This window comes from Lemur catta, chromosome 12, assembly GCF_020740605.2.
Source record: "Lemur catta isolate mLemCat1 chromosome 12, mLemCat1.pri, whole genome shotgun sequence".
Classification (NCBI taxonomy): domain Eukaryota; kingdom Metazoa; phylum Chordata; class Mammalia; order Primates; family Lemuridae; genus Lemur; species Lemur catta.
This window is the reverse complement of record NC_059139.1, coordinates 48,784,521-48,798,942: the sequence shown is the minus strand read 5'-3', so window position 1 is coordinate 48,798,942 and position 14,422 is coordinate 48,784,521. Positions and strand designations below refer to the sequence as shown.

Genomic DNA, 14,422 nt, shown 5'->3' with positions numbered 1-14,422 from the left:
CGCGGGGCTCGGGCGGGGGCGGGGGCGGGACCGGGGTGCGCGGGCGCGAGCGGCGCGAGCCGGGAAGGGCGCCCCCCGGCGCGGAGTGTGCGCGTAGACGCGGTCTCTGTTTGCCACCGGCCTCCCGCTCTCCGTGAGTCCCGCCGCCGCCGCCCGGCTGGCCCCGCGCCACGGCCACCTGGGGCAGCTCCTCTCGCTCGGGCCCCGCCCCTGGCCCTGGCCGCCGGCCACCGTCCGGCAGCGGAATCCAAACGAGACAGTTTTTCCTCTGGGCGCCGTTGACCTGCGAAGCCGTCAGTGACTCAGACTGGCGGGGTCCTTGGAACAGGGCCGCGCGGCTCGGCGGCTGCCCCTCTGGCGGGTCGTTACCCTCGTGGGAAGCGAGGACAACCGCGGCGAGCGCCCCATCCAGGATGCGCCCAGAGGCCCCGGCCCCCGCGCGCCCCGACACCTTCCTCCCTCGGTGCCGGGCGCCGGGTCGAGCGCTGGGGCCGGCTTGCAAAGTTCGTTATTTAGCTAAAAGTTTGCCGGTCACTTCTTGCTTTTGTAACTTAGAGAGAATGGATTAATAGGTTCATTACCCGGCAGGGTTGCCCCCACGTGGGAATGGTTTGGGCAGAATTCTTGATGTTTGCCATTCGTTTGCCTTTATTTCGCGAAGGTGGACATTTTCTACCCCTGCCACTCGTTATTTCACGGACCCGCTGCCTGCGAGTGGGACCAGCCGCCCCCTACCCGAGAGCAGCGTCTCCCTCCCTCCTGGGCGCGGCCTCGCTTCTTCCTTCCGCCCCCAGCCCGAGTCACCTGCGGCGCCTTGGGGGAGGGCGGGGGCCTGCAGGGGAGGCCGCCCCGGGGCGGCGGGCGGCACGCAGGCGCCCCCAAGCCGGGGATACCCAGGGGGCGAAGTGTAGGTTTCCAAGGGCCCTTCACGTTTCTTTGAACGATATTACAAAGGTTTGGCTAAATTCGAGGCATAGGCAGGGGACACTGGTCTCGAAACTCGCTAAGGGCCCTTAGGGGGACGTCGCGGCTGGGGCTCGCGGGAGGAGCTCTCAGCTTAAGATGCTTGGAGAAGTCTCCGGGGAGCGTGACTTGCAGACCGCAGCAGGAAATGGGCCCCCCAATGGCTGTTTCTAGGAAAGCTAAGCCGGAGCCCCTTCTCTCAGCCCACAGCACTGATGTGCAGGCGTGTTCTGCACCCTGTGGGTGATAAGCTGCAGCGGAGATCGGGTTCCTAAAGTTTTTAAAAAGGAATTTTGCATGAAGACTGTCATTCCCCAACTAGAGCCCTGACCCTTAAGGCAGAGGAGAAAGTACGATCAGAGACCGTCTGGTTCTTCCCTATATCCCCCCATCGCCCTCACAGCACAGAACCTTGTTGCACGCAGAAGTTACTCAATAAATTATGGAATGACTCAACTAAATAATGTTATTTAAAATCTGCCCCAATTCAATTAATTCTCCTCGGAAAACATATCCAAGAGGAGATGTGAACCATTAAAATTACACATTTCTCCACTACTAACTTACACTATTTCTCATCATCCCTAAGATGATTTTAAGATTCATCATTTTAACCTATGTACCACGAGAACAAAATGCTGCCAGTTAAACTGACCAATTTAAGGGTTAAGTAGGAAAAGATATCTTAGAATCAGTGAAATGCAGTGTAAAATATAAAAGCAACATACGGGACAGGAATTTCTGACAGTTCGAGGATATAAAATGAAAAGTAAAGTATCTCCTGCCTCCATTCACCCGGATGACCACTGTGTAGTTTCTGGTCATCATTCAAGAAATTAGGCCGGGCGCGGTGGCTCACGCCTGTAATCCTAGCACTCTGGGAGGCCGAGGCGGGCGGATCCTTTGAGCTCAGGAGTTCGAGACCAGCCTGAGTGAGAGCCAGACCCCGTCTCTACTAAAAATAGAAAGAAATTAGCCAAACGAGTAAAAATACATAGAAAAAAATTAGTGGGGCATGGTGGTGCATGCCTGTAGTCCCAGCTACTGGGAGGCTGAGGCAGTAGGATTGCTCGAGCCAGGAGTTTGAGGTTGCTGTGAGCTAGGCTGACGCCGGCACTCACTCTAGCCCGGGCAACAGAGTGAGACTGTCTCAAAAAAAAAAAAAAAAAAAAGAGAAATTGCATCCACATACAAATATATCTACGTGTGTATATCCTTAAAATAAGAATGGAATAATGCTATGCCCACACTTTAAAATTTAATCTGTTGCATGGGTTGAAAATGTTTTTAACCATTAAAAAAACCCTAAAGTTTAAAAGGATGCTTTTGGGGCTTAGTTATTAGAACAGAATGCGCCTGTAGTGACAAAAAGAGGGCTCTTGAAACAGTGAAATGCTTTAATTCTATGAGCATATTAAGTATTCCTTCTGGGAATATTTCTGCAATTTGCATTTTTCTATACTTATTTGATACATATATATCTAATTCTTGTAAAACTACAGTATTCCCTTGTATGCTCCTTCTAGGAATATTTCTGCAATTTGCATTTTTCTAGACTTGTTGATGTATATCTAATTCTTGTAAAACTTTATAGTATTTCTTTGTATGCATATAATACATTTTATTCATCCTATTTTATCTGTAGTTTGGTTCCCATTTATATTCCTAATATAGCTTATTTTTGCTTTATTTCCTGGATTAATCTGGCTAGAAGCTGAAAATGACTATTTCTCAGTGCCTATCTCTTTGCTTTTCTTATTTTCAATGTCGTGAATTTTCACATTTTTAATTCTTTCTTTCCTTCTACTTTCTTGGGCTTACTTTTTAGTCTAACTTTTCAAACTGATACTTAGTTTGTTAATTTTCATCTCTTCTTCAAAGGACCACTTTACATTTTGCAAGTTTTGATATGTACATATATACAATTCAGGTCTAAATATTTTGTCAGTATAATTCAATCTTCAACTGATAAATTGGAAGTTTTCACTTTTTTATGATTGATTTCTAATTTTGTTTTATGGTTTGGTGGTGGTGTTCCGTGTTCCCTGTTTTGTCCTCAGATTTTACAAAGTTCCTACGTTTATACAGTCTTTAGAGATTTTTGAAAAAGATATCAATCCCTCTACTTCCTTTTTTCCATACCACCCATGCCAAAATCCCTTTGTCAGTTTTAGAGCAAATGTGTGTAGTCTTCGCAGAGGAGAAAACTACCACACCAGAAATGATAAACATATTCCCCAGGAAGGAAATCTTAGCTTTGTAGCATCACTCATAATTGAAACCACTTGATATTAGTTCCTGGTTTTCATTTTTTGTTTTAACTTACCTGGCACTGAATAGTATGAGTCATCAGCCATCTTCCCATAATGTTTACGGTATTCAGTAGTGTTTTAAAACAAACATGGCTTCAGTGTGGTAAAAGTTTTAATCCCAAGATGATACGAAAGCAGTTTCTTTTCAAGCATTATATGATCTACCTGCTTCAGGTATTTTGGTTACCACTCCTCTATTCAAAGCCCTCCAAAGGCAACAGTATATTGTAAGAACTTGCTTAGTAATTTCCTTTTGGAAGCTAATGGTGGTGATACCAGAGCTTATATGAAATGAAGCCAAGTTGTATTCAAAGTAGGTGTGAGATACTCCAGTTTTTGTATAGATACCTTCACATTTGTTTTTTAAGCAAACAGAGGGTTTGTAATCAAGTTATAAGCTAACCAAAAGGAGACGTATTTCCATCATTTGTTGTTAGAAACTTAGTAGTTTAGATTTAGAAGTAAAGTTAGTCTCTCGTAATAGATCAACAACTGTATTCCCACTGTGGATAGAATGGTGGACTACCCCTATGGTGTAGGGGGCTAAGCAAAGGTCAAATTCAGTATCTGTTAAAAAGAAAACAAAAACCAAAAATTTTCATTTCAGTTAAATAAGGTGAACATAACTTTCAGTTCTTTGTAGATTTCCCTTCCAACATATTTTAGCTGAGACTTTATGCTCTAAGGAAAACAGTGAGACAACCTAGTATAGTAAATCTTCATGAGCTATTTTATTTGGAGATTAAGAGGATGTTTTTAGACTCAGATAATCAGTAAAAGCCCCATTCATATAAGTAACAACCTAAAGTAATACGGGACTCCTGAGGGGCGGTGGGGTCTGTCTGCTTTTCAGTCCATTTCTAGAACCCATGTCTGTAGCTGGCTGGCATTTACAAGGTACTGCCGGGCTCTGAACTTAGAATGACTAAAACACAGCTTCTGCCCTCTGGAGCTTAGAAGACTCTGTTGTAATCTGTTACCAAGTTTTGGTTTCTGTAACAAAGGCAATAGGTTTTTCAAAAAGCTAACCAGTACTAAGAACATCTAATGTTCACTAGAAATTTTCAAAGTATAGACTTTTACCATTCGGAGTTCTGTGGTTGGCCTCTTGGAATGTTTGAGGAATACCACAAATCCCTACTTAACCACAGTCAAAGTCATAAAAATGATATTATGAATAGCATCTTTAATTAGTGTCCAACCACATACATACACCAACATATACATTATAGTTCTGATCTTTCATATTAGACGGTGATCACACCAAGTTGTTTTCTTTCTTCACCACTACCGGAAAAAAGTTTTCCCTCTTTTGATGATCCCTAGAACAGATCCTTTGACAGTGGCTAGAGTGTTCCATTAAGTCCTTTTTGCCTTTTAAAAGTTCCAGGTGCCGAAGTGGAGTTTAGGGGAGCTTGAACCCTCTGAACCTTCCAAAGACCACTTTTATAATAGTGGAAAGATGATCAAACGTACATAAAATACAGGAGCCAATTTTGTAAAAATCAAGTTATAGTTCCAATTGCTCAGTGTTTTAAAAGAGGGGGAAAAAAAGCCTTTCTACTGAGTAAGAAAAGCTATAAGCCCTGGGAAGGAAGATGATCAGGAGTCCTAAGTGGCTCAGCATCACAAGGAACAGTCACCTGCTTGAGGGATGGTTCGGTCGTCCTGAGAGTGGTTTGCCACACCCATATCCCCATTGGCCTCTTGTTCTTGCTCCTTTTCTTCATCACATGCTTCCTTCTCTGGGTCACCCACCCATCCATGTCCCTTAAAGATCTCAAACAAATAGCAATTGGTGATATGTTCAACAGTAACCTCATCTTGTGGGCCAAGAGAGAGAAAACATTCACAGCTTTCCTTGAGGGTATTGGTGTGATGTAAACATCTTTATTTATACAAATAACACTTGAGCATATCATTCAGTGCCTTGCAGAGATGCTGGGAAAGGCTGGCTTTTGCCTCCAAACATCCCAACCCTAATTTTGGCTTCTTCTACACATTTCCACTAAAAGTCTTTCCTGGAGCAGCTTAACATCCCCTACCATCACCCTTGGCTTCTGTTCCCCACTTTCCAATGTTAGTAGTAGGGGAGAAAGGGAGAGGGAGGTTTATTTTCAAACTTAACTGTGTATTTCAGTCCTTTTACAGTAGTCTGTATTAAGGCTAACACATTAAAACACACAGAAACCCACAAACTGTTGAGATAGTGAACATTGTTTCAAGGTGTTCATCTCTTTGTCAAAAATACCTATAGCCTGAAATAATCACTAAAGTAATAGATTCTACCTTTTTAAATTTGAATTTTTCAAATTTCTGTTCATCTTAAAGTTCACTTGTGTCACATGAGCATAAGCTAACCTACTTTCTCTGTATTTTGCAATCCCCAAGGAAATTAAAGCCTACTGAATGCATGAACAAGGCATCAGGGGGCTTCCCACCTAAGAGTCTGGACTATGATTGAGGTGGAGAATTCTCAACTGTCATCAGGAATCACCCTTTATTCCAACCTCCCTTTTCACCTTAGGTTTTAATTGGATATATGGCCACCTAGTTAGGCACTGTATTTAGTTAGCTGTGGCCATGTGACTAAGTTTTGGCCAGTAGGATGTAAGCAGAAGTGACCTGTGTAACTTAAAAGGTTTGCCCTGGACTTCTTTCCCCCTTCCTGCAGGCAGAGCCAACTGGCCAGCCTGGATCCCTGGATTACCTTGTGGATTTGCTCACTTTTGAACTGCTGAAATTGAGAAAAAGAAATTTCTATCTTGTCTTAGCCACAAGGGTTTTGTATTTTTTCCTTAAAGCAGCTTACTCTATACTCTAGTACAATATAGGTGTATTATTTGTTTTCCTGAAAAGCCCCAAGAATCTTCTCCTACCCACTAAATGATATAAGTCAAATAAATGTAATTAAGTAACATTTATTTTACATAAAACAATTTCCAAAGAATACATTTAAAAACCATCTAGATACTGATTTTATAGCATTACAAAAAATTGAGAGGCACAATTGAAGTATTCAAATACATTGTGAGGGACGGAGGTGGGGGACCTATGATCGCTATCATGTTGTTCCTTAGTCACTTAAAGGCTCTTCGTATGAGAGTCTTTACATGAGGCAGTAGTGCACTTTCATTTAGTAGGAATAAATCACATAAAATATATACCTTTATACAGAAAGTGTTATTGTACTGTCATTTTCAATTACTTATAAAAACTTCATTTTGAATTGCACAAAAATTCTCTTTAAAATTGTAACTCCCAGAAGACAGGGCTTAGAACTATCTAAATAATTCATTACAAATAATTAGGTTTCCATTTATCCACAGATAAAAAAAATCTATGAAGAATTACATTATTCAAGTGGAACACTTAAAATTTTTTCATAGGAAAATAGGTTTACATATTTGTCCCTAGTCAGCTAAATTTCTCCCCCTACTTTAAAATAGATCACAGGATGTCCAAAGTTTTAAATCAGAGTACCTATACCACAGTACAATGTGGATGTGTTTACATTAATTCATTTTGTATATCATTCTATTTTAGTATCAAATTATCAAAAAGGCACATTTTTCAGAACAGTTTTGGTCTTTAAAAAAAAAAATCACACATTTGTAAGCAGTGATTTCAATCAAGTTTTAAAAAAAATACTAAACAAATTGATTCCCCAATCCAGATGATAACAGAATTCATGAAATTTCTGCAGGCACTTCACTTTCCATAGAATTTCTTGTTCAGCAGGTATATGAGAAGGTTTACATTCACTTTAACCTTATCAAACATTTTCATTACAGCTACTCCTTCATACTGCATCTGAAGTAAATCCTGAAATTGCAAGGAACATCATTAAATCTCAACTTTGACATTCTGCACATTTAAAAACATACTAGAAGAATTTGTTGACCAAAAAAAGACTTAATGAGCTAGGTGGGGGCTTTTTTTTTTTTTTTTTTAAGGTTTTTGAGATGTGGTCTTGCTGTCTTGCCCAGGCTGGCCTCAAACTCCTCGGCTCAAGCAATCCTACCACCTCAGCCTCCTGCATGGATGGGACTATAGGTGCATGCTACTGTGTCCAGGCATACATGGGGTTTTTTAACCATTAGTGTAGATCAAAATCATCTGGTTAAAAACACAAGCTAGTTAAAACATAGACTGCTGAGCTTCAGCTCCAGGGATTTCTGATTTTGTAGCTCTGGAGTGGGGCCCACAAATTTGCACTTTAACAAGTTCTCAAGTGATGGTAAAATTGTTGGACTTTAAGAATCACTGACCTTGATGAAAGAAAATAGGTTTTTAGAAATGATAGGGACGTATGTCAGATATATAATTACAATTTTAACTTTTAATCGAAACATTGAAAGCACAAATGTGTCAGCTAGACGGGATATATCCTTTAGAAATGCAGTGTTTTCTAAAGTGAAATAAGCAAGACAATCATTGGGGTGGGGGGCAAAAAGAATATTAGCACTCCTATTTATTTTTTCTTATTCTTTAAACACTTAATTTTTATATATGTTTTACAAAGCACATTTTAGAGTACAGTAGTAGAAGCATGTATGCTTTGTAAACAAGTATGTATATAAGTGGAGAAGTACTCACACTATTTACTGATGAAATCATGTGACCAAAATTTGGAGACCACTGTAGAAAGCAATTCCTTCCTGATCTAGACTACTTCTCTTCCCATACTGAGAACAAACCCTCATTCTTAAGTTAAACCATCATTCTGTTTTTTACTACCACCATATAAACAAAGGAGATCAATTCTTATCTCTAAAATAAATAACTAGGTCACAACAGCCACATGCATGAAGCTAAGCTGTAACATTTTACAGTAACATGGGACAGGAAGCCTTTCCCAACTAGAAGATATTATTCCTGAACTGTCCTGGACTAATACTTAAGTCTCATTTTCTTATGTCTAGCTCTGGAAGTTCCTTAGTTCTTAATCACAGTGCCTGGGGACTATATTAAGCAAGGCCACCTGCAGAAGTTGGAGTTATCTCTGGGAGAACTTTGGCTAACAGCTTCCTTCTCCTCCACTTCCTCAATTACCTCCCACTCTACTCAAATAAACCCCGACATTATTTAGATATGCTTTTGGAACTGAAGTTCTATAAGGAATTGAAGTCCTTTCATCAAGAATGCTTTTACTTATTATAGTGGAGATTCACTTTTCCTCTGGGAAATGCAACATCTATTAATCAAAGTTTCTCGGAAAAGAATTAAACCACTATGGTTAGGTTGAGAAGGAAAGGTGTATACAGGGGAATTAGCTGGGTCTCCAAAGTAGGGAGCAGAGAAAACATGACTGCATTTGTGATCGGAAGACCAGATTTTAGTCTTAGCTCTGACATTTGCTATCTTAAGACCTTACAACATGACGTAAACTCTCTGAAGTTCTGTTTCCTTGTGTATAGATTGGGGGTAACACTGTCAAGCTCACAGAGGTGCTACTGGGAATGAGATGGTATCAAGGTATCTGCAACCGTAAGCCACCTTTGTCTTGTCAGGATAAACTGGAATCTTGTGAGATAGGTAGGCAGTAGAGTGATAAAGAGCTTGGACCCCAGCTATCCCTTCCATAATGAGCTCTCTGAACCTCAGTTGTCCATCTAGGAAAGGAACAACGCCCATGTTGCAGCCCCCGATAAACACCTGGCATTGCTTTTATAAGCAAGAACATGTATCACCTTCCTGTTATTTATATGGTCTATAGTTACAGGATAAAATTCTATCCTACCATTTTCTTTAGGAACCGAAGGGAGAATGGGCTGAGGAGGACCTAGAGACACACAGCTGTAATGTTAGAAGGGACCTCCCCCCTTAGTCCTCTCAGAAACTTCTGCCCCTTTTCCCAGTCCTTGACTCACACTAAAGACTAGACCATCACATTTTTCTTTGGTAATTTACACATTCATGCAATTGCCTGAAAGCTGCATATATAAATAAGAGTTTGACTTTATAGCTGACAGCTATTAAATGCAGGGCTGGCGCCATGGGTACACAGTCTGTGCAGGTGTACAGGGTCCCATGTTCAGAAGGGCCCTGTACTCGGTTTCATGCTCTTCTGTCATCATCCAGAAATCCCGCATTTTGAACAAGGGGTCCTGCATTTTTATTTTGCTCTGAGCCCTGAAAATTATTTAGCCAGTTTTGATTACATATGTTAATGATTAAAAAAATCTGGGGCATAGTGGCCACCCGCATACAGCTAAGAATTAACATTTCACAAGTATATATATAAATGAATGGTGTGAACTGCTAATCCCACTGTATACTGAATCCTTAACAAAGGGACAAAGTGAAGCTTGGTTTTTGTACCAGTACTCAATTCCTGTAATCTCTCTAAATACAACATAAGGCACCTCCTGGTCACCTGTGATTCATCTGTTCAGCTGATACTGATTGGTTTTGGGCCATGTCCTTCTTGGCAATCACCTTGTATCTCTTTGCTATTTCTACAGGAGAATCACTAACCAGGATGTATCACAAGTATATTCTTTTCTCTTTGTGTATTTATCTAAGTGTTACATAAAGTAACTGAAGACTCTCATTAGCTAAATTGTTAAATGGATACACTTAGTGACATTTAAAATAAGTTAGAAAACAATACTGTTTACTCAAGTATGCTTTTCATAATTACATATTATCTTTTATTTTTCTCTCTGAACTCTAATGTACTGCATTATCTCAATATCCTTATCAAACCCTTTCAGCCCCTATTTTTCTTTTTACACTTATAAGAGCTGCCAGACAGAATAGAAGGGCTCTGGGATACGCTCCCATGACAGGGAGATAATTTCAGGGCGCGGAGCCATGGACTGAGCAGGCAGTGAGGCCAGAACTCACATCTCTCTCAGGGACTTAAGCAGGATGACTCCTGCAGACATATGCAGAATAACTGGGAACCATTTTACATGCAGTTTGGGACCAGGTAAATGGGTGTTATTTCCATTTAAAAAGTGTTATATAAAAAAACCCTTAATTATTAATACTTTTTTAAAGAAGTGATCTTGAGCTAAGGATTAGCTGGGGGTAGATGAACATTTGGTTGCACCACCCTCTTAATTTTTTTTTTGCACATAAATTGGATCTTTCAGTTTCTGTTTAAGTGCACTTGGCTTAAATGTGGTTTTTATGAGAAAATAATGATAAGTTCATATTATAAACACCATTTTTATATTTATAGATATCTGTTTTGCATAATGCCTTTCGTTCTTGGGATCTCAAACATTTAACAAATAGATTTAACAAACTGATATAAAATCTCTTCTAGGAAGGAGAAAGGAAGAGGGGAGTAAAGAGATCAGGAAAGTTCCAATCCTGAGCATAATGTAGTCTTAGAAAGAAATGCAATTTTCCAATAAAAGGAAAATTCCCAGCCTTTAATAGCTCTGAATACTTTTATATTATATTCTTTTGTCTAAGCTTTAAAATGGAAATATGGCTTAGAAAAACTGACTACTATGGTTTGCCATCTAAAAGCATTTTAAGTCCCATTATTTGAAACAGCACAGCTTTTAAAAAAAAATCATCAATACCCAAAAAACGAATATTGGCAAATAAGGCTTGTGCTGTTCTGTTAAACTTCACTGCTGTCATGAAGAGTGCAGCCAGGGGAGCCGTGGATGACCCATACACAAAACTCATCCCCAACATGTAGAAATCCCTGCTTACCTGAATATTGAGCTGCACCTTTTCCATCTCTACCCCAAGGAACTTGGATCTGACATCGAAGATGCCCACATCTTCAGTAGCTATGATATCAAATGTAACATTCTTAAACCTAGTCAAAAAAGGAAAATTCACACGTGTGAAATTGCAAATGCAGGATATGCTTAAAGCTGAAACAAACTAACAGAATCCCAAGTTATCATTCTGAGTGAATGGCCTGTTGAGAAAATCCTAAGGAAGTCACCAAAAGCCTCACATCATCTTTCTCCTACTGTGCCCCCTAAACACTAGGTTTGATGGCTATTTTTGAGATCTGTAGCTCAACAGGGTACTAGAGTAGGTGCTTTATTATAAAAGAAATAAACAATATGGTACTTGCTCTTTAAGGAGCAGCAAATACATTTGGAAATATATGAGTCACAGAACATAAGAATTAAATATTGACCTATACTGCTGACCAGCCAGTCAAGTATTTAAGTATTATAAAACTTCAAAAGAGTAAGTAGCATATTTGGGGGGGTTGGTGTTGTCAAAAGAAGGTTTCATAAGATAAATGGAGAAGACGCCAGGCTTTGAAGGCAGGCAAGAGTTAGAGAGAAGGCAAATGCAGTAAGCCTGGCTTCTCAAAGGACAAGTGATGGGGCACCAGGCTCATGTCCTTTTTAAAAAAAAGGAAGCATGTGGTGCTTGATGTGGGGCTGTGGAGAGGAGTTTCCCTTTTCTCCACCTCCTTGAACACACTCACAGCACACACAGTCTGTGGCTTTGAAATTAGAAAGGTACTGTTTTGCAAATATAGATAACTGATCTACCAAGACCAAAAGACAGCCTCTCATTCTCACTGCTGTGACTCAGTTCTTCTGGGGGTACGGAGAGGCTCGCAAATCCAAACCCACTGGATAAGCCATGGGAAAGACGACTACTTGACTGGCACTTTACGGGACAGATGGCACCAGATACTGAGGCCCAAGGGAAGACTGGCAATGACGATACATGTATTCCTTCCTTGTCATCTATAATCAAGGCTAAGCCTTGCTAGACCAAATGGAGCTCTCTCAAGGGCCACAGGAAACTGAAAAAACAAAAACGTGAGTCAGATTTTATGTGAGTAGATGCAATGCGTGTTCTGTGCAGACCCCAGGTCACACTTACTGGTTTGTCTGAAGATCATCTATCCCCAGCAGGACACCCTTCTCATGCAGCTTTGCTGCTGTGTACCTCACAGGCTTAGCTCTCTTCGCCCCTTTGGGTTCTCCTTTTCCGTCTAGTTTAATTGATCTCCGAGAATTTCTGACAAAATAAGAACCGATCACTTGTTGTTGTGATGGTGAACTCAGATGTTTCTGGCAGTGTAATAACCACACCCAGTGTAATACCCCTGTTCAAACCTGGCCCCTGTGGTGCTGAACGTAGACCTTTCTATTCTGTGCTGGTAGTAATTTCTCCGTGCATTAAAACCTCACTACTGAACTGCTTAAGGGGAAAGGGATTTCCCAAGTGATTGAAGATTACATTACAGACTAATATTTTTAATAAAACTTACACTCTATTTTCTCGGGCATATTGAACTAAGTGGCTATCTTCAGTCATTTCCCAAGTAGCTTTGGTGTAATAACATGAACTGCATACTCTGAAGTCAAGGTATTAGACTGCTTTAGTTTATTTAACAAACACTAGGTTACTAGCATGTTGTTCTAAGTGCTTCATAAACATTACCTCGCATTTACAAAATTAACATTTCCATGGTGCTTTGAAATCAATACATTCCATTATTTTGTTTAATTCTCATAACAATACTTGTGAGGCTGGCACTCCTAAACCCACCTTAAAGATAAAAAAAAATTGAAGCTCGAAGCAGTTCACTGAATTGCTTTAGGATCACACAACATAAGACAGGATTGGAACCCAAATCCAAATCGCCTGACTGCAGAGCTTGTGTAAAATGCCTTAAAGTAGTTATGAGAAATATGTAAAGTAAACCTCTAACAATCTTGTTTCTACTGAAAATTAGCTTGACCAACTTCTTCCTCCCAAGTAGAGTGTAAAGAAAAAATACATAACTCTATATTCAGGCCCAAGCAAATGAATTAAAATTTGGAACCAGTGGGGCCCAAATAAGTAAGGTTTAAATTTTGTTATTTCCCTTCATCAAATCTTCTATGCTTGATCCAGCAATCTCACTTCTGGGTGTTTACCCAAAGATCTGAAATCAGTTTGTCAAAGAGGTATCTGCCTACCATGTTCACTGCAGCACCATTCATGACAGCGACTTGGAATCAACTTAAGTGTCCATCAACAGAAGAATGGATAAAAAAAGTGTGATATATATGCACAATGGAATACTATTCAGCCTTAAAAAAAGAAGAAAAATCTGGCATTTGGGACAATATGAACAGAATTGGAGAACATAATGCTAAGTGAAATAAGCCAGGCACAGAAAGACAAATACTGAATGTGGAATCTACAAAAGTTGTGCTCATAAAAGCAGAGAGCAGAATGGTGGTTACAGAGGCTAGGGGGTGGGAAAAAATGGGGAGATGATAGTCAAAGGTACAAAATCTCACACAGGAGGAATCAGATTTTTTTTTATATCTATTGCAGAGTATGCTGAGTATAGTTAATAATAGCGTATTGTGATTTAAAAACTGCTAAAAGTAAATTTCAAATGTTCTCATTACAAAAAAATAAGTATTTGAGATGATAGATATGTTATTTAGCTTGACTTAATTATTCCACATTATATTAATAAATCATAACATCACTTTGGACCTTGTAAATATACACAATTATAAAGTCAATTTATAATAAAATTTTTAAAAATCTATGATTAATGCAATTGATTTTTTCATACAGCACCATGTCTTACTGCCAATTTGATGACAAGGATTGTATGAAAATATTGTACTGCCTATTTAAATGGATAATGAAACTTTGATAAGCATTGACTAACTGACTAATCTAGTGATAATAATTACAAGTGAAATATAGTCATTAAAAATGGCTATATTGTATATAAAAATCTATGATACTTACGCTAATGGATAATAGAGAGCTAACAAATTGTGCCTGTTGTGTCAATAATGATTTTTTAAAACCTACTAAGCAATTTAAAATCATTAAGCTGCTTTGTGCAATTAGCAAATATCTGATGTTATATAACATTATCAAGTATAGAAAATATTATTTATAATAAACATTCCAAAACAAGAGTCTTTTTTAAAAACAACTTTGGGGGATAAAAGGGGATGGTTAATGGGTACAAAATACAGTTAGAGTAACATCTAGTAGTCTATAGCATAATAGGGCAGCTGTAGCTGACAATTTATTGTATACTTTAAAATAACTAAAAGAGTGGGATTGGAATGTTCCTGACACAAAGACATGACAAATGCTTGAGGTCATGGATACCCCAATTACCCTGATTTGATCATTACATACTTTATGCCTATATCAAAACATCACATATACCC

General features: G+C 39.5%; 1 protein-coding gene across 1 annotated transcript in view; it reads right to left on the bottom strand.

The window, feature by feature from the left end:
• Positions 1-6,180: 6,180 nt before the first annotated feature.
• Positions 6,181-14,422, bottom strand: part of IQGAP2 (IQ motif containing GTPase activating protein 2) — a 271,207-nt gene continuing 262,965 nt past the window's right edge. The window contains exons 34-36 of the mRNA XM_045566428.1: positions 12,105-12,242; positions 10,956-11,064; positions 6,181-7,100 (exon numbers count right to left, since the gene is read on the bottom strand). Coding sequence (XP_045422384.1) covers positions 6,987-7,100; positions 10,956-11,064; positions 12,105-12,242 — 361 coding nt within the window. The 3' untranslated portion in view covers positions 6,181-6,986. The remainder of the gene's footprint in view (positions 7,101-10,955; positions 11,065-12,104; positions 12,243-14,422) is intronic.